Below are 26,546 nucleotides of genomic sequence, written 5' to 3' on the forward strand. Positions count from 1 at the left end.
TAAAAGATAAGAAAAGGAATGACAGGAAATACATGGATTGCAACGAAAATGACTGTGCTTGAAGATGAATTAGTGAAAAATTGCAGAAATGTTTTATGAAAACGAAAGGAAAAAAGGACGTGGAGAGGAGAGGAGTGAAGAGGAAAGGAACAGAAAGAAAAGAAAAGAAAAGAGATGAAAAGAGAAAAAAAGAGAAAGAAAATTGGAAGGAATGGTACAGGGATACAGGAGAATAGTGACGAGCCTGACTAAGGCGGGGCTCGCATATACCGCGAAGAGAGGTAAGCGGTTGAATCGGATTGGATTGGGGCGCAACTAGCAAGCAAGCAAGCAAGCAAGCAACCGAGGAAACTGGTTTGGTTTTGTAGGGCTTGCACCTCTCTTTCAGCGAGGCAGTCCAATTTATGCATTACGGCTATGTAGGCACTACATGATATCAAAACGCTGCGCCCGGGCTTACTTCACTTACCGTCACCATCACTGCAATATTATCGGAGCTTTCCAAGTGCCTACAAGACTAAATTTACTGCATTACTTTTCATCCAATACTATCAAGTGTTAAATGCAATTTTTAATACACACGGTTACACGGTTTACATACAACGTAAAAGTGAGCAGAAGTATATGCAAGTTTGTATTCGTGTAACGGTGGTGGTCTCTGTAATATGAATTTTCTATCAATTAAAAGCTTGTGACTGTTTTGTGTGGTATCTGGTGCTTCGTTTTATAATTTGTTCAAAATTAATACTGTGAAGATTTCAAATTTTGTACAGGTATACTTTTATATTGTATTATTATGTTCGGAGGTTATGGCACATTTAATCCTGATTCGCTTAATATTCTTATAAATTCTGATCTCTTTTCCATTTTATCTAAATAAATAACTAATATTTTTACGTATTTTATAGATTGTATTACTACATTTACATTAATATCAAGTAGAGATTAAGACTAAAGATATACGTTATACTTTACATACAATTACGTACATATTCTTTTTTTTCAAGAATGGTATCGAATTTTGTTATCATTAGTCTTGGGGTTTATTTAATTTTTTAACTTTATTTTTTATTTTAACATTTCAAATAAATAATGTATTAAATATGTGAATTGAAATCATGCGAATTTCTAGATTATATTCCGCAAAACCATTTGTAATGATTGTTTTTATTAAGTAAGTAGAGTTTACTATTTTGATAATAACGAAAATCATACGATTTACGTAGTAGTAGATTGAAGTAGTGAAATTTTACGCTTAAATTCTTCATTATTGAATAAAAGTAAAAGATAAGGTTGGTTGTACGATATAAAAATTGTGTGAAGCAAGTAGAACTTCTAGCATATGTAAATCATTGTCAGTTAGTCTCAAAATATTTTATGCGTATACATATGTACGTAAGTAGACCTATCTCTCTTTATATATATGTACATATCTGTTTCTTATCTATTAAAAATAATTTGAAACGAATAAAATTAGCTAGTAATTGGAATTTCCCCGTGGAAGAATGATACGTACATAATATATTGTGCATGCAGATTTCAAGTACGAAATTCGTTATTTCATGAGTGCATATTGCATGGTCAACTTTTTCTTCTCAACCTTTTGCATGAACCAATCAGAATTCGCGAATATACTTCGAAAGAAAATGGCTAACTCGTGTCGCTGGGTTCGAGCGTATCTTTGCGCGTCGTTTTGTGAACCCCGTAGTCTGCAATCACGTTGACGTCTATCGCCATTTCCTCACAGGAGGATTTTGTTCATTTACTTTCCAAGGTATATGCAATTATTCTTCCTATGAATATCGTGAATTATTTCTATGTAGTGTGCTCCTTTAATAATCCTTTAATAAACACAAGCAGAAATCGGTTAGTTAGAACAGCGGGTGTGATGTTATCGTGAGTGTAAAAGTGCATTGCATCCTTCAAGAAATATGGATGCAAGTCTATTGCCGGCCGGCAAGCTATATGCAAAAAATACCAATTACATTTCCTTTCGAGCAAAATTTTCATGTTGCGTATTCATTACTGTGAATGCATTATTTTCAAACTATTTTTTATTATAATAATTCAATTCTTTTAGTTTAAAGTGCATTGTTCGATAATGGAGTCATTTCTTTATTGTATATTTCAAATTAAGGAGTAGGTATAAAATGTCTATAATGATATATCGATGATATTCATCAAAATCTCTTTATTATTTTTTTGTACCAAGCAATCGATGATATCTTAAAGTTTTGATATGTTGATCGTTTGTAAACGCGGGAAATTGTACAGACTGTGCGTTATATGTCGAGTAGTGGTGTTGGCGTTCCGATCACGTTCATTACATTGCCTCTATTTCATCTACTCCATTTTCGACCATAGGTGTATTAACATTCCTTTTCAAATTTCATTTATTTCCTTTTGTTTTATTTATTTATATGTTTATACATTCATCTTGTATATATTATCTTATTTTTTCTAATATATTGTTTTTAATGTTCTATATTACTGATATTCTAGTCAAAAAGTTATTCAAATATTGATATTGAAAAATCTCAGTATAGTATAAATGTGTATGAACAATGTTATTAAGTATTATAAAAATATAAGATTTTGCATATATGTTATAAAGTATACAGTAAATATTATTAAAAAATACGTCGAAGAGATTTAAATTTTTTATGCAAAAAACAAAAGTTTTCCAAGTTTTTAACAGTTATAAGTAAGTTTGTTTTTCAATTATTTGATTACTAGTTGCTGATGATATTTGTAACTAGTTGTGAGAATTTGAAATTTATTTTAAGTATTACATACAAGACATGTTGAGTAATATTTTTTATATAGATTAATGAGTGCTCTTAATATCTGAATATTTTTAATACTTTGTACTTTAACATTTAAGTAAGGAAAACAAATTTATAACATGGCAGATGTTATAAATGCTATAACACATATAACAGTGTTTTGTGCCAAATATTTAGAGTTTGTAGATATTTGAGTGATAATGAATAATAATTTAAAGCATAATTTATTTTGGAATAATAAACCAAGATGATATAAATTTAAACAAAGCAATATGAACCAAGGGAAAAACCAAAGATGTTGTTCTGATAATTAAAATAATATGTTGCAGCTATGGCAGAGGGAAATGGGGAGATAAAAATGGAAGAGAAACAGTCTAAGGAGGAAATGGAATATGTAGAGAGGACAGAAGATTTTTCAAAATTGATTCAGTACGGACTGGATGAAAAAGTAGCTGCGAAATTGGATGAAATTTATAAAACAGGAAAATTAGCTCATGTAGATTTGGATGAAAGAGCATTAGATGCATTAAAGGAATTTCCAGTTGATGGTGCATTAAATGTACTCACACAGTTTCTTGAATCTAATTTAGAGCACGTATCAAATAAATCTGCATACCTTTGTGGTGTAATGAAAACCTATAGACAGAAAAGTCGAGCTGGACAGGGTACTGGTACCAGTACTGCTCCAAAAGCACCGGATGAGGACAAAATAAAGGTAAATATTTATTTTGTCAGTTTGATGTTTATAACTATTTACAGAGTTACTTGAATTATAAAAAAGATATAAAACTAATATCCTAATAACATACTTTAGATGATTCTTGAACGAACTGGGTACCCTTTGGATGTAACAACAGGACAACGGAAATATGGAGGTCCTCCTCCAAACTGGGAAGGTCCCACACCAGGGACTGGCTGTGAGGTAAAGTAATAAGTTATTGCTCTTCTGTTTGATCGAGTTGCATTTTCCTAATACTCTTTTCTATTTTTTTAATACAATTATTGTTAATCTTTTCATTTTTATCTCATTTTGTATGCTTCTGTTTTTATGAAAGGTATTTTGTGGAAAAATTCCAAAGGATATGTACGAAGATGAGTTAATCCCTTTGTTTGAAAAATGTGGGAAAATTTGGGATTTAAGATTAATGATGGATCCGATGGCAGGTTGCAATAGAGGATATGCGTTTATCACTTTTACTAACCGAGAGGCTGCGCAGCAAGCTGTTAGAGAGGTATGTAGATATCTTCCAAATTATTTTTTATCATTATGTAGGTACATGTTTGTGAAGCGTACAATTCTGTTTTCCTAGTTTAAAACATCTTGTTATGAACATATCAATGCCCTTCACTTTTTTTTAGAAGAACTTTAGAAATGTTACAAAATTGTTATTGCTACCAAAATAAGTAACTTTTCGAAATGTTTAAACATATCATTGCATATGTTATATTTCTTTGGTTTCTTACTGTTTCTGTAATATGTTTTATTGAGTTTTTTATTTATCGTTTTAATACTTCTTTCAAAAGAAGCGATGATAGAATCGTCGAATTTTTGTTGAAATTCGTCGAATCGAAAATAGTATGAAACATGTTTTTTTTTCCTTTTCTTCTTTTTCTTTTTGCATTAAACATTTCGAATACATTTTTTTCATATTCCCATGTGGCTTGTTCTATGTTGTGACTTGCGTTTTCTCTTTCTTTCTGTATTCCTTTTTTTTTTTTTTTTTTTTAATTGTAGTCTTAACGTAAATATTTTAGCATTGTTTCACTAATTGTAAAGAGTAACAAAATTGAGATTCAATGTCTATAGTTAGGAACAATCCACATATTCATTTTATACATATATATGTTCCTGACCTCTAATTTATATTTTTAAGTATATAATTATGCCCAACACATCCCAAATACTTAACAGCAGCAAAACAGAAAATAAATGCACATATGCATAAAAGTATAGGCACACACGCGCGCGCGCGCACATACACGCAAATTACACATACTCGTATGTACATATATATGCATACACGCATAGATGTAGACATATACACACGCACGCACATACATAAAAACACATGTGAACACATGTATACACGCGCGCGCGCGCGCGCATAGGTATATGCGTACGTACGTATGTATGTGTGTATATACATACATGCATACGATAATGATGTCCTATGGATGAGTTTCTTTTTCCAGCTCTCCTCTTTGCTCAGTGGGCAAAATTGGGAGTGGAGAACTTTCCTAAACATTGACGATGCGAAAAAAAGAAATTCGCGTGGTTTAATTGGTTAGGGGTATATCTACTTAATTGGTTGACTTTCGTTGGACAGTGACAATTTTTGTAACAAAATTTTGAAAATTGGTAGGCTTAAAATTTGTTTACAGGAGCACATACGTGAACGCCGGTTTCCTATATTGTGAAGACTCGAGCGACAAAGCGCATGCCACTTTCTCGCTTTCATGGAACCAGGCCATGTTAATTATTTTACTAAATTGCATATTTTGAAAAATTTTTCCTAAATTCTTTTGTTTATCGCAAGTAGATAAAACATGAAGTGTATCTCATTGGAACAATATTAGGCATGTGTTTGTTTTCTTCATCCCACAGCTCGATAATCACGAAATAAAACCCGGCAAGAATCTGAAAGTAAACATTAGCGTACCTAATCTACGACTTTTCGTGGGGAACATACCAAAATCGAAAGGCAAAGAGGAGATTCTGGAGGAATTTGGTAAATTAACAGGTAAAGTGAATTCGAGGCGTGTGTACCTACCTATCTACCTATACCTACCTGTCTACCTGTATTGTAACTTACGAGTGGTAGCTTTTAAGTAGTGGTTGTAGATGGTATGGAGTTATGGAGCATCCAAGAAAAAATACACGATCGTGCGTGCGACCGTGTGATCTTCAGTTACCTATGACACCTTCAGTTCTGATCAGTCTCCTTGCCTCTCGGTTTATTAGTGAACAGTAACACCTCTCTGGTCCAAGTCTTCTTTTCCTCGCATATTTAGGTTGAGTTATGAGTTCTATGCTTCCTACTTTTATTCATTATATTTCCTTTCTTTTCTCCTAGTTGATATTTCTTTTTCTCCCTCTAGCATTTCCTTTCCGTTTAGTTCTCTGAATTTCCATTGCCGCTATTGTTGACGTCGCTGTAATCGTTATCATCATCATCGTCGTCATCATCATCATCATCTTCATCATCATCTTCATCATCATCATCACCACTACCACCATCACCACCATTATCGTTTCGTTGCAACTTCATTATAGGGTCAGTATCATATCATTGCCAGTACCAGACCATCACTACTACCACTACGATCAACGCCATTCGTCCTTTGCCTATCATACACGCGTACCATATCACACAGTTTCATATTTGCGCGCGTAAACACACACATACCTACACAATCAGTCTTGATCAGTCTTGATCTTTGATCTTTTTGGCGATTTGAACGTATAGTTTAGTTTACCTTTTTTCCATTATATTTTCTTTGCTGTTTCTTTTTGTCATATTTATTCTTTCTTTATTTGTTATTGACAATACAAAAGAAAAGAAGAAAAAAAGAGACAAATTAGTTAGAAGAGAAAATGTGGAAGCAATTCAGTATGGTACAATTATTAAAATTATACATTGAGGTAAAAAATTAATGAAAATAACGCGCGCTGTCCTGCGTGGTTGTTATCAATTTTTGCATCATGTTAACGCGATTCATGACTGGACCTCGAGCATGGGGGTATGGGAGATATGCGTGGACCGCTGGGGCGTTTGGCTCGCTAACAAACGGACAGGCACTCCCATCCACCTACCTACCTATCTAGCTATCGAAAGCTATGTACAGACACTGCGAGGCGGCCTCACAAGTCTGCCTCGCGAGTCTGCCTCGCTCGAGTTGCCTCGTGTCCTAACGTAGAGAACGCGAGGCAAGCAAGCGAAGCCCAAAGGAAGCGAGTAAGGAACTACGAGGCATCTTTGATCTCGCCACGCAGCAGTCTCGCCGCGAGACATGCTTCAATGCAAGGCAGGTATGCACTTTGCGAAGCAGTCTTGCACTGTCTGTACAGGGTATTCGAACATGATTTGTCACAAGTATCGTAGTATTATCCTACACCTCTGAATCGGCGAAGATCTGTAAAAAAGTGGATGCAAAATCGACTGGTCTTAAATTTCAAGGTCAATTTTTTGTTGCGTTTTATCTTACTTATCTTGAAGAACCAAAGTCTCAAAGGAATCATGGGTTTAAAACTCACTGTTCTCTTCGAAAAAATATGGAAGTTTCATTAGTTTTCGAACTCACTTTATCTGTGACATGTTTATATTTTACTGTCAGTGTAGAAAAAATAGCATCTAATGTCGTATGTAGATACCCTAGATCCGCTATTATATGCCCCATATGTTCCTTTTATTCCTTTTTTTTCCCTTATTTCTCGCTATTTAAATAGATTTAGACTCGCATTTCTATATTCCGCTCAAATTTCTTTTAAAAATTACGCATTGACTTTAACCGATGAAAACCATATTCAATTCGATATTTTAATTGTTCAACGGATGTAATCTATTCACCGGAACCATAAACAATTTTTTTATCGCTCCCCAAAAAAAGAAATTCACAAAGTTAAAACTGGTGCGGAAGAAAGCCACAAGTAAGGAGCAGGTCCGCATTCCATCCACGATGATCCAAATACTTCATTCAGAAATTAGTGAATTTCTGACACTAATTGTTTTCATCGTCTAAAGTCAATGTGTAACTTTGGGTTAAAACTTGACTGCAATAGAGAAATGTGCGTCTAAGTCTGCTCAAATACCGAGAGAGGAAGAAATGGGATATATAATGGTAGATCTGGAGTATCTAAGTGCCACAATAGATGCTACTTCCTCTGCATCTATAAAATGGAATGATGCAGATGAATGTAAAATGTAAGCATATTACAAATAAATTGAGTTTGGGAACTAATGGAACTTTCACATTTTTTCCAAACGAACTGCATGAATAAAGTGAGTTTAAAAACTAGTGGAACTTCAATATCGTTTTCTAAGAGAGAACGGTTGAGTCACGACCCCTAGTTCCTTTGGAATTTTTAATCTTCATGATGAATGAAAGACGATACAATAAAAAGAATAATTTGATCTTGAATTCCAAGGTCAAAGACAATTTTACGGTTACTTTTTCACATTTTCACCGACCTGGAGAACGTAGAGTAACGCTACGATGCTTGTGAAAAATCATTTTCGAATACTTTGTACATAGCTCAGCCTACCCACCTACCTACTTACCTACCTCCCTTTCTTCTTACATACTTATCTCCCACCTATGTATTCATCTACTCATCTATTTATCTACCTGCCTATTTACCAATTCACCGACGATATACGTTGATTAATTCCAGTTTAATTTTCCATGTTCATCTATTGATATGCTTGCCCTCTCCCTTCGTATAAGACATATATAATTTCCCTGAAGGTCGCTTCACGATATCCCACGTTCAGACAGCCAATAAGCAGGTGAAATTATAAAAGGCAAGCTTAATTGGCACTCTCCTTCCACATTATTCTTACAGCTGAATGATTATGAGATTCGGAAAGGGAAAAAGATTGGTGTTACCGTATCTTATAACAATCACCGCTTGTTTGTGGGAAATATTCCAAAGAATCGAGACCGAGATGACTTGTTCGAAGAATTTACAAAGCACGCACGTAAGTTGATAATTGTCCTTAAATCAGCAAGCAGTAACCAAAGAAAATTCTATAGGAAAAAATGGTGGGATAAAACTCTTATTTTTTAACGATCGGCTATTTGTATCCGATTTTTGTTAGAGGTGCCAGGTGGGTTAATTTTACCCTCTTGCATCATTACCAATTAGGCAGATTCCTTCTCAAATTGATACATATGTCATAGAATATATTTTTCCACCTGTAAAACATTTCGCACACATTCTCACCACAAACACTGTCAATTTTTATTTTCCACTCTCGAAAAGAATTTTTCATTTTTATGCTGCTACTACATATTATGTTGTTTATTAATTTTTGGATAAAAAATTGGCCGTAATTGATTAACGAATTTTTATATTAAAATGTGTCCCACAATCATGACATTTAATTTATTATTTTATATATATAATATATAAATATATATATAATATAAATATATATATAATATAAATATATATATAATATAAATATATATATATATGTATATATATATATAAATAATATATCTCACTATTATATGTATGAAACTTAAATGTTCTGATAGTCGTGTCTGTGTTTCTCGAGTTTTTCGTTCAGAATATTAATTTCAATTGTTTCATATGAATAATTGCTCTTTAAATAGTTGTTCGTCATAGTACGTTGTGTATACAATTTTTTTCATATATTTACTTTCTTTAAATTATATACCTAATCGATGAAAACATTTTTTATTTGTATGATTGATTTTGGGACGCGAAAACATCTCTAAAGATTGGAGTAAGGTCTGAAAAGAAAAGAGAAGTAACTGAAAGTATATCAAGAGTAGCAATAATAAACGTGGAATCGTTTACAATCATAAGAATTTTACATGTGTGTGTTACCCGTTTAAACTATATTGGATAACTTTGCTATCAACGTCTGGTAAAATGTAGCATTTTGTTCAATGGAAAAATGTTCTACTCGTTTCTAATTTCCTCTGATGTATTTGTTACGAATGTAAAATCAGTCCGAGTGATTGAATGAATGTGTACGATATTTGTCACTTATATGTGTGTTTGCAATAGCATTCTTGCATGTAATACTTAAGTCTGGACTCAGAGAGGAGATAATGGCAAAACATGATAAAGTAAAATGTTAATATTGGATTCAAGAGGCATAAGGTTAAATAATCAGAATTTATGGGGAAAAAAGGTCACAAGGCATCTGAATTACTCTGACAATCCCTCCCTCTCTCTTTCTCTCTCTCTCTCTTTCTCTCTCTCTCTTTCTCTCTCTCTCTCTCTTTCTCTCTTTCTCTCTCTCTTATTTTCTTTTTTTCACTGATGAATTACTTAAATACACATAGGCGCGCGTTTTATTGCTTTAAGACCAGGTGCATTTCTAGCAGATGCCATGTTGTATGTTCATTTATACACGTGTACATACATACTCTGTGTGTGAGTTTACGTGTGTGTGTGCGTGTGTGCGTGTGTGCGCACGTGTACAAACCAACTTTTAAACTGAGAGGAAGGAGAGTAGGATTAAATTAAAAGAAAGAAAAAAACAGAGAATGGTGACAGTTAATGAACAATAACATTTTATAGAGAAACAATAGTTTGGTTGTTTTTACAGATGCTACTGTTAGTTTGGAAAATACGTCGTATATGATATTAGCTGTATTTATAAATACTAATTGACAAAGATTTCAACTCTCATACAATTTCACGAAAGACCAATCTTTTCTATATTCGTAAATCAATCACTGCGATGCATGTAAATTCTAATAGCATGATATTTTCATTTAATCATAGTATATTCTTCGGTTTTTAACTATGTTTATTATTCCTTTGTATAACTAAGCAACACATGGTGATAGAGCAGGATAGAGAGCAGAAACTATCAAAATTTACAAACATGTTTCAGAGATTTTTACAAATTATTCGATTCGGTGACACGCGAATAGAACTTTACAAGTATCCTTTCTTTTCTTCCTGTCTTCTTGAAACATTGTTCGGGGTATTTTTACATATGTAGAAGTATTTTTGAATATTGAATTTTTATTTGACGATGTATAAATTATATTAGCCGTAATTTATGAAATTTATGTTTTATAATTTATTTTGGTGGGAAGATTACTTAATTCTATTATTCAAGTATATTCAAGTTTTAAATTTTTATTGCGCGCATATGCATACATACACGTATACGTATAATCACATGTGTGCGTTATATTATAAACACATATACATTATGTGGACTAACACGTATACAAGTTATAACGGATCGCGTATTATCACAAATAACATATTAACGTATATGTATGTGTATGTATTATAATTAAAAGTGTATCTTTTAACTTGACGTAATTCACGCAAGCTAGAAACATTCCTGTTATAAAGTAATTTGTGTTCTGTGTGTACTTGAAGGATATGGCCAGATGTCTACTGAGAAGCGGGGTATTTGTATACCTGTACTTGTAGTGTATTTTACTTTTCATTTAAGCGTGTGTGCGCATTCAACTAAGGGTTTTATAACTCATTGTATGATATAACGTGTACATACCATGTTCTCAAAATCTGCTACGATTGTAGCAAATGTTCGTCTTTCAGTATCAAACATAGATTTTGCGAGAAACGAAGATAATTTATTGCTTATGATCGGGAGAAAGATTTTGAGGACAAAGATTTTAGACGTGAGTATTTGTATTAGTAGAAAAAGATGAAGTCCGTCAATCGAATTTAACAATTTTTCAAAATCAGATTTAGAATCGAAGAAGACGATGTCTAAACTACTAATTGCAGAATAATTTCATCACATATTTACCATCGTAATTAATATCTTTTTTTTTTTAGAAATAATATATGAGATACGAAATAACATTAAATTAATTGATTAGTAATTAATAACTTGATGATTTATTAGAATTACAATCTGCTTCGATATTGTTTTTCTTATTTTTGGCAAGTACTAAATGATTTGTGTGCATGGGTGTGTATATATACACACACCTGATGACACACACGCTATATATGTATCCTTAAGTAAAAACAATCATGTTTCATGTAAAAGTAATTATTTCCCGTTTTAACCATGTCATTTTATTAATTTTCATAATATAATTTAATATCTAATGATGTACTTGATGTTCTAATTTTGATATTTTGATGTTTTCAATGAATCGTTCAGTTTGTAAATTAGACGATAAACTTATCTATAAAATTTTCTCTCTTTTCTCTCTCGTCCTCACTCTTTATCATTTACTGTCTTTTTTACTTTTTTAATTACCTTCTAGGCCGTTTCATGGGTACATTAGTAACGTATTGAAAAAAATGAAATTCAGTGATTCAAACTGTTTGTATTCATATAATTCGCGATGTTTAAGATTACTTAATGCAGCTGCTGATACAAACAGGGTGTCTCAGGACAGGTAGAAATCTCTCAGCAGGCAGAGATAAATTGAAAGAGAAAAAGTAAAATTTTTCGGAAAACGAGATCTAAAATAGAATTATTTTATTTAATATTTGCATCTCAGTTTTGCTTGTTGAATAACTCTCTGCTCGGTTGTATCAGGTTTATATTCAGTTCAGAATTTGCCGTAAAAATGTCCAATTCAATGTTTTTGAATATAAGGCTTCTTGTATAGAATAACTTATTATTCAGTTGTATTATCCATCCTGGAATTCCCTGTATGTATATCCCATGTATATATATATATATGTTTGCGAAATGACGACTCAACATAATTTATATCTATCTATTTTTCTCTTTCTTATTTTATTTTTTCATCCTCGTTTTCTTTGCGTCTTCCTCCGCTTCACTGTTTTTCTTCTTTTTAACTAGTAGACATCTCTGTTTCTCTCTCTCTCTCTCTCTCTCTCTCTCTCTCTATTTCTCTCTCTCTTTCTCCCCTCCTCTCTTTCTCTCTCTCTCTCTCTCTCTTTCTCTACTTAATTTAATGTTCTGCTGAGATTTATTGATCTATTTTGTGTAATTTTTCATCATGTAGCTGGTCTGACCGAGGTGATTATCTACAGTTCACCGGATGACAAGAAGAAAAATAGAGGCTTTTGCTTCTTAGAATATGAATCTCACAAAGCTGCTTCCTTAGCCAAACGAAGACTAAGTACCGGTCGCATCAAAGTATGGGGCTGTGATATCATAGTTGATTGGGCTGATCCTCAAGAAGAGCCTGACGAACAAACCATGTCTAAGGTGAATAATTGATATACACTGTGAGAATGTCATGATACGATTGGTTACCTATTAAATTGTATACTTTAGGTACGCGTCTTGTATGTTAAAAATTTAACACAAGACTGTTCGGAAGAAAAATTGAAAGAAAGTTTTGAACAGTATGGTAATATCGAAAGAGTAAAAAAGATCAAAGACTATGCCTTCGTCCATTTTGAAGAAAGAGACAATGCCGTTAAGGTAAGGCATTACTGATAAATTAAAGCCATTTAATATGAATATTTGGTATAATGCAGACATGATGTGGTATTGTTTGTTTTGTCTTAGGCAATGAATGAATTAAACGGGAAAGAAATCGGAGGTTCTCACATCGAGGTATCCCTTGCGAAACCACCGTCCGATAAAAAGAAAAAAGAAGAAATGCTTCGTGCTAGGGAGCGAAGAATGATGCAAATGTTTCAGGGCCGAAGCGGGTAAATTCAATATATTTGTTCGATGCAGCTTTTAATCCTAATCTATCTGTTGATTTACATTTTTCCACATAATAATTAAATTTTCTATTGCACAGAGGATCTCCGTCGCATCCAAGCATGATGGGAGGACCTATGCCAGTTCGCGGACCAGGACAAGGTCCTCGAGGTACTGGCGCAGGTATGCGAGGACAAATGGGAAGAGGCGATTATGGTAAGTACCGATCCGTCTTTATGTTTATCGCGCTCGTTGATATTTCTCTAGATTTAATCGGAATTAAACATATACACACGTGTTTATACATATATATTCATGTATTTGTATGTAACACTTTAATTGCATTTCGTCACCCCTTTAATAATATTTCACATAGAAGGAAATAACGTGTATTACGTATATGTACACATTTTGTTCCTATTAAAGTAAGTTTTTGTTTTCGCTTGCAGTCAACTTGATTCATCTTTAGGCTTAGACCATATCTTAATTTTGTAAAAATATTTAATTTTCTATGTATAAGTTTTCTATAAAATCGTTGATATTATTAACATGTAACAAATTATGGATTCAGTTTATACCTATATGATGCAAAATCTGAAAAAATCATATTACGTAAATTGATTGCTTAGATGATTGAAATTGTAAAATATGTCAAATTAAAATATCAATCTGTTGATGCTAAGAAAATGTGACGATTAAAAAATTTATTAACGAACTTTTTTATAGATTTAAAATACTAATGTTTTATTTTTCAGATTTATATAAACACAAATCATTGTTAGATCGTTTATATCGATTTCTTATGGTAATGTTATGTAATATAAACATCCCGCATGCTTTTGGGGATTTTTCACTATCTCACTACATACCTTAGCTTACGCGCATGATGTTACATACGTGAGAACAAAAGTACAGATATATTCAACAACTGATAATATCGTATCCTTAGTGTTTAAACCTTGCTTTCTTTACCTCTAGAACCATGACCCTAGTATTTTATTCGATTGAACTTGTTTATTGATCATGAAATCGTATTGAGTATATAATTAGATACACACGTTTGTTTGAGAATAAAGATGTTTAATTTTCAAATGGAGAACCAGGACAGTTTTGATATACTCTAGGGAATTTAAAAGTGAAAAAGATTCAAACTTGTGTATATTTTGTCTTTTATCATATTAGAAGGTGTAGTGAGAAAGTGCTTAACGGCTGAAATACCTTTTCATTCATTTATTAAACCTGAAAGCTGCATTTGTATAATAATCTGGTAAATCGAATTTGGTCTGAGCCTATTATGATTACATTTTCAATTGTTATGCAGTATTTCATTTTCTTACTCCCCCTTTTCTTTTTCTTTTTCCTTTTTGTTCTTTTCCTCGATTGTTGTTTTTATCAATGCATAACTCTGTAAACAGTACACAATAATCGGGTTTACGAAATAGTTTATCGAACAAAAGTCGGTCAGTTTACAACATTAAAGAGTTCTCATACATATGTACGATTATGCATATGTATGCCACGTGTGGCTTAGCATCATAATAAGAGCACCTTATTGCCTTACCACTACCACTTCCTGCGATACCTGTTATGTCTCACATACACACGCGCGTGTGTGCGCGCGTGCAACAGATGAACAGGGACTGACAGACAGACGCACATAACACGCACACTCGAAAAAGAAGTAACTGCATGTGTATTGTTTGTTTTGTATTTACATATAATAATATTTGAGTGAGATTTATTTTGTGGCGGTGTATAATTATACGCATTGCCAAGAAAAATGTCTTTCAGTTTCTTTTTTTCTCTCTCTCTACTTTTTTTTATGTTGTTTGTTCTACTTCGTTTTGTGTAAGTGTGTGTATTTTGTTGATTTCGTATGCATCATAAATTCAATAAATTTGGTTTCAGCTCTCATGGAAATAGGTAAGATGCGATATTGAATTACGAATGGAAAGTAGTAGAGTACCATTTAGTAGAGTTTTGTATTTTTTCTCTTTTGGAACTATGTATCCAACATTGTAAAGACGCTCATATCGGATCATCGAAAATTGCAAAAAATCATATCATTATCTCTGTTGTAATATTTTAATTAGATCAACCACTTGTACAGTGACGATACATACGATTTGATCAATTTGAAGTGAGAATGAAGGAAAGAAGTCAAGCAAGAGAGCGAGAGGGGGGAGAGAGAGAGAGAGAGAGAGAGAGAGAGAGAGAGAGAGAGAGACTGTGTGTGTGTGTGTGTGTGTGCGTGTGTGCGTGTGCGTGAGAAGAGAGCTTTCTTACAGGGTTGATATAAAATTACAAACTAACAATTTTCTACGATCCGAATAGGGCGTGAAGTTTTTACCAGGATACGTGATGGTGGTAGGGTAATTATTGAGTTTTTCTTTGCAGTATCGCTGTTATATAGTGAAAGTAATATATGTTTCCGTGATGATTTTAATTATATTATTTGATATTCCATATATATATTATATATATACGATTGCGAATAAAATCGCAATATGTAATGTTCGGATGTATATTTTTTTCTTTTTCTTTTTTTTGTTTCCTATCATTGAAGTTTTAAAACCATCTTTTCCCGGCATGCCTTTTCTCATAGAAAACACGAGTATTAGTTTTGAATAAGTTGTCAATTGGATATATCGTGGCTAAATTTGGGTCTATTTGTAATGTGTGTTTTTATAGATTATGATTACGACTATTACGGTTATGGGGATTATCGAGGTGGCTACAGTGATCCATATTACGATGACTATTATCGATACGAAGATTACTATTTCGATTACGCGCCGCCTCCGCCACCTGCCAGAGGGAGAGGCAGGCAGCCTCAACCGGTGGGTCGCCTTTTTTAATGGTTCTAAAGTCGTTTCCGTTATTGAATCATTATTACTTTTTTAATATTTATGTATGTATGTGTGTGTGTCTGTATGTACACATATATATATGTATATGTATATGTATGTATACATATATACATATATACACACATCAATAGTAATTTGACTGTGGCACAGTGTTCGCGGATGTATCCCAAGTACATACATAATATATAATCCATTTTACTCTCTCCAAACAACCTGCCCATTTTATCGTTTAATCAGAGTGTGCATTAACTTGTTATTTACCGATGTAAGTATACGTATAAGCATGGAAACGTGGACATATAATTTAGATGCGCGCACTAGTGCATATCCTTATATGTAAGTGTTTCTATACCAACGACACGTGTGCTACCTGTCATGAATGCGTGAATGTATGTCTGCATTTTGTGTGTTTGAATAATCATATGTGTATATACTATAGATTATATATTTTTTTTTCTGTCCCCATCTATTTCTATATGTACATTTTTTTATTTGCTCATTCTCCCATTCATTACTTAGCCTATTTTAGTAAATTATGAGTATAAATCTGGTTATACTCAGATTTAACGCTTACACGAAATAAGTAATAGATGTATTCTGCATTTATTTGGTAAAGCTTTGTAAGAATAATCAAATGGAATGCGCTTGAGATACATTTGGAATCTTTTTTTCACACAAGATTAGAAAACAATGTCATTGCAATAAAATTGATGTATATCTGTGAGACAGTGTGCATATGTATATTAGAGACTGGAAAGTGAGAAAGATGTGAGACTACGGGCGCGCGCGCAGAGAAAGATGGGGAGGGGGGCGTGGAATGTCCTACATATTTGTTACATCTACTACTAATTCCATCGCTTAGACTAACGTTATCCTGTAAGTCGAACACACTGCCACTTTCAAATTGCTTGCTAATCATATCTGAGCCATGGTAGACCCATTCCAAAATTTTGCAATAACAATATAGCCGGGAAAAGCTATTAGAATACAGGAAAGTGAGAGAGGAACGGAAAAAAAGAAAAAAAAACATTGAAGATATATATAATAACAAGAGGGAGGGATAAATAGAGACATGTATAACAAACGAATGGAAAAGGTACGATTTTCCTTGTATTTCTACATATTTTTTTATGACAAAACAACATATAAACCATATAGTGTTGTAAGTTTTCCTAATATTTGCTCACCATATTGTTAATATTTGAAGAACTTCTATTTGTAGGTAAAAATATTACTAGAGCTCCTACTATGCGTTTCATAGTATGTGATATATATGTATATGTATGTACATACGAGTATGTCGAGGGTGGAAGAAATGTAATTAGAATTGAAATGTGCGATAAGCACAGAAAAAAAACCAGGGATAAATGTGATTAAGAAACATTTTGATTAGTAGATTAACAAACCATTGAAATTTTATATTTGTCAACTGAATATCGTGTTTTTTATAAAAGATTCTTATAAAAAGTTCTCTTATAGTGTGGCATACATTGAAACAACTTGAAGTGTTAAAAAAGTGATTTCACCATGAGTCTTCTGAGTGAATGGTAGGTAGGTAAAGTCACTTCACTACATTCTTTCCACCAAGTATGTATGTATGTATGTATCTATGTATATGTGCGTTTAAGCGTGTGGACGCGTGCATGCATATATATATATACACACACATATATGTATTATATCTATACGTGTACGTACATGCATATGTATATAAACATGTGCGCATGCGTAAAATAGATAATATACATGTAAATTATTGTAAATAGATGTAATTGAGTACAGGACGTGTTTAATATACCTGTTTGTAGTTTCTCCTTCCGAAGAGAGCGACGTGTGAGTCTCGTGGCTCGGATATGATACATTTAAATATATATATATACATATATATATACACATTGTGCATGTACATTTATATGTATATATATTTATATAACAAGTTGCAGGGATGCCCAAGTAAGACACTATACTCTGTGGATATTATTACAACTGTACCATCATTATATTAATTTGCAAACTGATTAATTATTTCATTGCCTAATCATAGGACATATAATTAAATTATTCAATACGATAGATAGATGGATAGGTAGGTAGGTATGTCGGTAAATAGATAAGCAGATGAGCAGATAGATAGATGAAGTTTTTTCACAATTTCTGTTTTCAATAGGTATATAAGATTCGGATTTGTTTCAACTTTATTGTCTTCATATCGTGATAGTATCGATTCGTCCTCAAAAAATAAAATTAACTTTCTCGACATCGACCTTTACTTCCTCGATATTAATCAGCTGATAACGAATGCGTGTGTATTGTCATTGATCGCGAGGTTGAGCGTTGACTGTATCGTTAGAATTAAAATAGTTTTCATATTTTCGTTTAAACCGTTTTCCCTCGTACATAGTGTGCCTCTCGCAACGCGACGTATCAATTATATTTGATCTCTTTATATGATATTAGCTTTGTTCAGTATTGCCAGTAACATCAGTAGGATGTTAGCATATACATAATTTTTATCTTGAACCTACTTGGCTAATAATAAGATGTGAAAAGACGATGGTTATCTCGAGATGCTTTTCAGTTCAAATGCGGATCTGCAATTTTCTGAGAACGCGCTTCTGTTTCCTTCTTCGTGAAAATTTTATTTCACACTCATAATTTTATAGTGTAATATGTATAATATGTTACACTATGGTGTTTCTATTCTTAAAAAGAATTACAAATTTGTCCACATTTTGTATTTCATTAGATTTGTATTTCATTTTGTATTTGTTCGCATAAATGTTTATTAGATGATATTTGAAAATTTTGGTATGTTTGTGAAAAGAGGTTATCGTAGTATTTATTATCGTAGCATAGGCTATGAACAGAGCCAGGAGGAAAGACTGTAAGACTAAAGACAAAAGTATATATGATATATTCGATAGCTTAAGATTGATGTAGCATTCATAAGAAACTTATACATTGTTGTGGCATATTTATGCGTGGTTGCGCATGTCTACATGCGTCTGGATAATATTATTATATTGAGAATTACAATTTGACATAGGAAGCTGATAGAATAGAGATGAAGAGCTAATTGAAAGTATAGAATGGAAAGAAAAGAAAAAAGAAAAGAAACGATGACGAGATTTGTACTTGCCAGTAATTTCTAGCATCGATGATGAAACTCTTGATGTTTGTTGCTTGCTTCGATGTACATATATAAAATATCGCTTATGCTTATACATTGTATAATACCCTGCTGTGTGATGTTACGCTGCTTATACTATTTAAATTTTGATTTGTTGAATTTTGTTCTAGCTGACAGTGCAGTATGTTGTGTCGCTTAAAGTTCCTTCGCCATCCCAATACAATAAGCTTTCCGCTTTGGATAATTCTGCTAATACTACTGCTGTCTGTAAAAAAATGTGGTTAGTAAGATTTGGTTTTAGGTGAACCCTACATCCGTTGCATCGTTCTGTATGCCATTGTGTATATTTGACTAATCTATATACACATATATAAATAACTACCTCATATCCTACCCAGCTCTTTTCCTAGATTATCCTTATCATGTCCTTTCCTGCCTTGTTTCCGCTTTTCGTGCAACGCATATCATATCTTTTACCAATCCTTGCTATCGTTCATTAAATACATCCACCTAACCATTTACACACCTACCAGCCCATGTATCCACATATACATACACATATGGGCGCGCGCGCTTATATGCGGCTACGCGCGCGCATAATTTTGTATGTATTATTTGCATGTATATACGTATGCATATACGTATAATATACGTATAAATAAATAGATGCTTGCACCCACGCGCATGTACGTAAGTACATTTATACATATTTATAGCGCGTACATACACAACCATTTTGTATCAGTATATACATATACATGCTAATTTGTACCTGTACGTTTACGTGTACGTTTTTTTGTATATAATACGTGTATGAATATATTTAGTGGTTATCAAATGTACATATATATACAACAGGGTATTAATTCTAAAATGAAATTTAAACGGTGAGGTTAATCGTCGAATAAAGAAATTGTTTAATTCGGGTATGTAAGTAACTACGAAATCAGGTGTTAGGGATTATCTATGAACAAACGATCAATAAGTCGATCGAAATGTTATATAGGATGTTAATTGTTAATGACTAGTTAAAAAAGAGAAAAGGGGTCGATAAAGGAAAGCCGAGAGGACACACGGTTGTGTTGTCCAAGTTCGCGTAAAATTTAAATATAAAGTATTATAGAATCGTGAATATACGCAAATCTATACTAGGAATGTAAGAAATGTCATATAGGGTAACGATTGGGTGTTGTGTTATTTGGTCAGGCTGGACGTGGCCGTGGAGTAGTGCCGCGTGGCCGAGTCGGTGGCCCCCAAGTCCGTGGGCCAGTCAGGGGGGGACGCAACCCCGCAACTTCAGGGGCTCGTGGGGTCCAGCGGCTGTCCGCTCGTGGGGGGGTCCGCGCCAAGGGAAGTTTACCAGGTGAGGATGGTCTGTATCTCCACAATAAATCAATCATCTTTTAACATTATTTTCATACGCTATTTTACTCTTTATATTTCTATCATCACTTTTGTCAGTATTTGCTAATTGCCATATGCTTGTTTCCTATCCATCATTCCCCCCCCCCCCTTTCTTTTTTCTTCTATTTTGCTTTCTTTTCTTCACGCTTCCTTTCACCTTTCACTATAGTTCTTTCTTTCCTGTTCTTTATTTTTCGTTCTCTATTATCAACTAAAAGTTCTACTTTTTAATCACGTCTCATCATGTGTGTGCGAGAATCAATAGACATTTTCATTTAAGCTTCTTCCGATCATCGTTCGAATTTTGCATCGCGTATTGCAAATTAGTAATATTCTCGTAAAATCTAATTAATTATATTTACTCTTAGTTTGCTTTACCTTCTTTTACTTTCCTTTATGCGACATTTAATCCTTTCTTTTCTGTACTTTCTACTACTATTTCGTTTCCTTTTGTTCATTCGATGGGTATAGTTTCAATGGAAAGTCATGACGAATCAAATCGGTCAAGTGTCAAACATTTGATAAGATTGTTCTAACGTATTTGGGAAAATGCGAGTCAGATAAAATTACGTGTCCATTGAAGCTATAGTCTTAAACAGTTAGTTGTATTTCATTCCTTACATTTTTCTTTTAAATCTTCAACCGTTTCTATTTTTTTTACATTGTAGTGGCTGAATGAAATGTAAATGCGCAATGATCACAATCGATCGGCCGAATATTTTAAAAAGTGCAGTTGTTACATTAAATCGAGTAGTTATTACCGTGTTATACTTTGATTTTCTTTGTAATTGTCATTTCTACTTTAAATCAGAGCGATACGAATTCCAGTCCTCCAATCCCGGATAGATTGTTCAAAACGACGAGAATCTATTTGTTCTCGAGATAATATCCACTTTCGGTACGCGTTCAATCGTAATATCTCCAAATATCTGACATTTTCCCAAAGTTAGAGTCGATTAACTGGTTTTCTTCCAATCAACGTCATATGTTTCCCATAGCACTAACTTTTAGTTACGTTCTTCAGTCACTTCGTTGATATATCGAACGATCAATAACACTCTGCAGAATATCATTTGGTTGTATCATTGAATAGATTGCTTTGTTCCGTTTTATTTTACACATTTAACAGTCCAGTCTTGGCACACGTACTCATGCGATTCGAACGAGCGATTCGAAACAATGGCAAAACGGATGCATGCGTGCGTGAGTGCGAGCGTGTGTGTATGGGCGGGAGAGATTGTGTTGTCGCAGTTGAAAAGGTTCGAGACAAATGTTTATCGCAATGAGAAAATTTAATTTGACAGAGATCTGTTTGTTTCTTTGTACAGCAGGTAAACGAAAATTTGACGGGGGTCACCAGAACCAGGGGGAATCTAAGCGTCGCTTCCAGAGCAACTGGGGAAACCAACCCCTCGCCCAACAACCACTGGGCAATGCGTACGGATTGGCGAGTGTGAATGGTGGCAGTGGTGGTGGTGGCGGCGGTGACATAGGATTCGGAGGTAAGGCCGCCACACTTGGCGGTATTTCCAGCGATGATCACGAATGGTATCAAGACTCCTATCAGTCATGGAGCTAACTTCTACAAGTCTGTGAGTGAACACGCACGCACGCACCCATCTAAGTACGCACGCAAGCACGCACGGCGAGAGAATTAACGAAAGAATAAACAACGTATATACATTGGAGTTGCTGTAATGTACGAAGAAGGATGCAAAATGAAAAGCAACGAAAGCAAAATGTAATTACGAAAAAAAGGAAGGAAACAAAGAGTAGTAATGTTCGGAGGAACTTGGAAGAGAAGAAAAGATCAATCGAGAGGAGATAGAAAACTTACGTATAATGCTATTTACTCTATAAAATTTGGCAATTGTAAATGTTTTTATGCCTATTTAATCATCAAATGATCGAATGGACGAAGGAACATGAGGAAGCGCGTGAAGCGTCGTACTAGGCGTCACCACCATCGCCCGCTGTTGTTGTGATTATATATACAGTGATGTGCCACTGGGACTAATTATTACATCGGAGTGACCACCCAACAACCCACCCCGTACTATTACTATATATATACATATATATATATATATACACATACATATATATACACGTATATATATATATATACTAATCTAAGTACTACTACATTGTCACATTGTTTACTGCCAAGTGATACAAAGATCAGCGATGTTGACATTGGGATTGTGATGGCTTGTATTAATTAAGAAAAATCACGGAAGCCTGCGATTTTATTATGCTACAATTTGGATTTTCGTGTGTATGTGCGAGAATGCGTGTACGTGATGGATAGATCAAGGAGAGGAGTATACATATGGGAGAGACAAGAACAAGAGGAAAAGAGAAAGAAGATACATGTGATGATGGGACGTGGAAGGATAAAATAAGAGCATGTAGGAAAGAATGAAGAAGCGGAAGTAAAAATGGCAATATGGACGAGGAGGAGATAGGTATGAAAGGCTGTAAGAACGAGTGAATTGGTTTATGAGCGTGAATGAAATATTACAAATTTATCGTTGTAGCGATCAATTTAAGTAGTTTTTTCTTTCTTTTTACAAGATAAAGAAAGAGAAAATTCTATATAACACGTTTTACGAGTGCGTGCTTACGTATGGTGTGCGCGTATGTCTGTGTGTGCACGCGCGGTGCGCGGGTGTATATGCATGTAGTGTATGCGTGATGTGTGCGTGCATGCGTTTGTGTGTGCGTGCGTGTGTGGGTAGGCTGTGTGGGCTGCGTGTGCACGTATACGCGCACACGTATGCATGTGTGATGCGTGGAGCGCGCCAAGCGCCACTAGACCTTCTATTGCTGGTCTATAATGTGTACAGTCAGTGAAACTATTATTATTATTATTAAGAGTCAGGCAGGTTTTACAAAGATGGAATGTGAAACGTTAGAAATCAACGGTTCTGCGTGAAAATATTTCTCATTTGTTCGATTACGATCGGGAGTAAGGATTAGAGTACCAAGTACGGAAAGAGTAGATTAAGATGATGAAAACGAACGGATGGACTGAAGAAATTAAAGCTATTAAGGAAACAAAATTATTTAGTAAAAGATTCGTTTGTATAGGAAAATTTGTAATGAAGACGTCCAAATAATGGAAAAGTTAGAATTTATAAATCGGTGACATATCTGTTTTCTAGGTTTATTATTCATTGTCTCTATTTTATAATCTTATTCTTTCTCGTTTTTATTCCGTTTATTTTGTTTTTCCTATTTCGTAGTTAGAGAATCGAACAAAGAACCGTTGAATGCGTACAGCCGAACGAAATAAATAGGGGAAAAAATGTTATATGTTTCGTTTGTATTCTTATATTAAATTTTACTTTCAAAATTTTTATGTTCGCGGAATCTTTGCCACACGTAGGCAAGTTTCTTTTTAGAGCGACTGACTACCGAATTTGATAATGATAGTCACGGATTGATTTAGGATGTGTAAAGTGTACACAGCGTTTACAAATGCATGAACACATACAGCACACATTTTGAGTGTTGACTCGTTGTTATTGTTAGCCTGTTAGTTAATTAGTAAGAGTTGCAAATGCGGGCTATAGTTGGTCCCTGTCCCTGGAGCCCAGACACCCCCTGTTCTGGAGAATAATTGAAATGAAAAACATAAGCGAAGCCTAATAGCGTTTTACACATACCCCCGAATTGTGACGAAAAAAGTAGATAAAAGATGAGAAAGATCAATTCATTTGTAACGAAGTGACTGCATATCACCGTATTGTCTTATCGTATATAGCATCAACGAAAAAAACTAGCATAAACTTCGGGCTCGTTGGATACAATGCATACAGGAGTAGGTATGAAAGAAATGCAATTCCGTGTGAGAATAATAAAAGGAATGTCAAGGAATTAAACAACCAGGCAAAAAACAAAACATGCCCACGATTCCTATTCATTGATGGCTTTTTAATCGATCAATTTCCACAAACAACAGACTATCGATATATAGTGGTCGATTGGTTTTAAACTCTCGTATCGACGAATATTTTGTTGCACATTTTATTCATAATTACTCAAGTCCGATTTTATTTTGTCATTGATACAAATCTCGTAACGATGACACACAGCTGTAAACTAACGATCCAAGTTCCCTCACTTCTACTTCCTGTCCCCGGTCATGCGGTCGTGTAAATGAAACAAGTAGAGAGAAAAGGAATGAACGAGCGTGCGATTGGTACGTAGATAAAGCAAGACGTAAGAAAAAGGAAGAACGGAAGTGCGTGAATGAAAATGGTTGATAGGACATCGGAGTGGATAAAAAAGGAAAGAAAGAGGGCGAGAGTGAACGAGTGAGTGTACGACTGAGTGAATCGGCGAGTAAATGAGTGGAAGAGAAGAAGAAGAAGGGAAGCGAAAGAATAGAGGGAAGCTAGAGAAAAGCCAGCAGTTGAAAAAAATTACTGATCTTATCCATGCCAATCAACGTTATTACCTTTCATTTCTTTAGTCCTTTTTCCTCGTAACTCATTATTCACTTACCATATTTTATACCTACCTATTCTACTTATCTACACATCCTATTTATAAAAACATAATATCAAGGATATAATAATATTAATATTAACGATATGATAAGAATGATATTGCTAATTATACTGAGTGGGTTTTTGTAACACAATAACGTTTCAATATAAATTCTGGTTTTCCTTCGAAATTATAATAGAGGAAGATTATATACTTGTATAAGGCAGGCAGATGGGAAGCAAGTATGCGAGAACGAAAGAAAGAAAGAAAGGAAAGAAAGAAAGAAGAAACGAGCGAACGAAAAAAGAGGAAAAGTTCAGCTTGCGGGGGCAAGGAAGCATAACCTGGCAAAAGCGGAGGCAGTTCACGGTGACGAGACTTTAGACTGATCTAGGTACTAGCGTTACGATATTGGCCCTACCCCAGCGTTAAGGCGCCCCAATATTATATCATTTATCCTTTGCTATTTTATACAATTGACCGGTGTGGCAGCTGGGGTGCCTGGGGGTTATCGGTCGCATTTAGGATAATGCACCACTGTGGCTGACGATGCTGTAGCCGCGCGCACCCTTTTACCCGGTCATTGCCCTAATTTGCGGCACACATCCTTGGGAACTTGACTCTTCTTGGTTGGCCCGTGTCAAGCGGATGTTGTGTGATTTTTGGGTCGCTCAATTTATGTTAATAACGACCCAAAAAGACGTGTTTTTTAATTATATATAAATATATTATATATTATATTCCTGCGGATATGCATTTTGTGACGTGATGTTATTTAGCACTAATGAGGAAATCAACAAAAATGAAGAATTGTACGGAAACAAAATGAAAGAAAAATATTTAAAAAAACAAAAAAAAAAAAGGAAAAAAATGTACGTAACACTATTCACACGAACATATATATGGTTTATGTTTCTCGCGCCACACATGCCACGTGTCAGCTCCACGGCTAAAAGTGAACAACAAATTTCAAACGACCAAATTCTTTTAACGTTGATAATTGCGTTTTCAGATTATTTTTTATTATTATTATTCATCATCTTCCAATTGCTTTGCTTTTTTTTAATTCCCGCAATTTGAAAAGTTGTCCCTAATTTTAGTGTGACGTAGTTGAACGTAATAATTATTGATGAATTTAAAATAATGTTGAAATGGTTCCTTTTTCGGGCTAGGAGCTTGATTTAAAGTGTCAAAGATTTTTGTGTATGACCAGATGTATTCTACATGTCTCAATAAACAGTTGTATGTGAATTACCTTTCTTAAACGATGATATATTTATTTGTATACTATTAAAATACATTGTTCTTTCCCCTTTTCTTCATCCACTATATGTCATTTATTTCTATTATCGGCCTAATGCCTTCTTTCGATTAGACGACGGATTTGGTTCTAAAAAGATGAACCGAATAAAATTCATCTGTATCTATATTTATTGTATTTTAATTATGCATTAGGCAACCCCTGAATCAGTTGTTTCTCCCCACTCTGATTCACTCTAGCGACCTCTACCCTATCGTTAGGGCG

General features: G+C 34.1%; 1 protein-coding gene across 13 annotated transcripts; it reads left to right on the top strand.

Moving 5' to 3' along the window:
• Window positions 1-307: 307 nt before the first annotated feature.
• Window positions 308-26,286, top strand: LOC117207509 (heterogeneous nuclear ribonucleoprotein Q). Of its 13 annotated transcripts, none has more exons than XM_033447841.1 (13): window positions 308-773; window positions 3,116-3,501; window positions 3,601-3,708; window positions 3,842-4,018; window positions 5,392-5,527; window positions 12,468-12,673; window positions 12,743-12,892; window positions 12,980-13,125; window positions 13,221-13,336; window positions 15,029-15,043; window positions 15,812-15,960; window positions 20,327-20,492; window positions 21,853-22,103. In XM_033447841.1, exons 2-13 carry the CDS (start codon window positions 3,118-3,120, stop codon window positions 22,101-22,103), a joined length of 2,004 nt encoding a protein of 667 aa, XP_033303732.1. In that variant the 5' UTR covers window positions 308-773; window positions 3,116-3,117. The 13 variants fall into 13 exon arrangements, with proteins under 13 accessions (XP_033303732.1, XP_033303705.1, XP_033303723.1 ...); XM_033447814.1 differs by lacking the exon at window positions 5,392-5,527 and adding an exon at window positions 8,350-8,485 and having other exon boundaries at window positions 309-773; XM_033447832.1 differs by lacking the exon at window positions 5,392-5,527 and adding an exon at window positions 8,350-8,485 and having other exon boundaries at window positions 309-610.
• The last annotated feature ends 260 nt before the right edge of the window (window positions 26,287-26,546 follow it).

Source organism: Bombus bifarius, unplaced genomic scaffold (genome assembly GCF_011952205.1).
Source record: "Bombus bifarius isolate JDL3187 unplaced genomic scaffold, Bbif_JDL3187 scf7180000007966, whole genome shotgun sequence".
Lineage (NCBI taxonomy): Eukaryota > Metazoa > Arthropoda > Insecta > Hymenoptera > Apidae > Bombus > Bombus bifarius.

What these genes read in the sequence shown, in the direction of transcription:
- LOC117207509 (XM_033447841.1), top strand. Translation starts at nt 3,118, where the DNA reads ATGGCAGAGGGAAATGGGGAGATAAAAATGGAAGAGAAACAGTCTAAG. An exon ending in AAAGAGACAATGCCGTTAAG is followed by an intron (nt 12,893 to 12,979) that starts GTAAGGCATTAC and finishes GTTTTGTCTTAG; the next exon opens with GCAATGAATGAATTAAACGG. An exon ending in ATGTTTCAGGGCCGAAGCGG is followed by an intron (nt 13,126 to 13,220) that starts GTAAATTCAATA and finishes TCTATTGCACAG; the next exon opens with AGGATCTCCGTCGCATCCAA.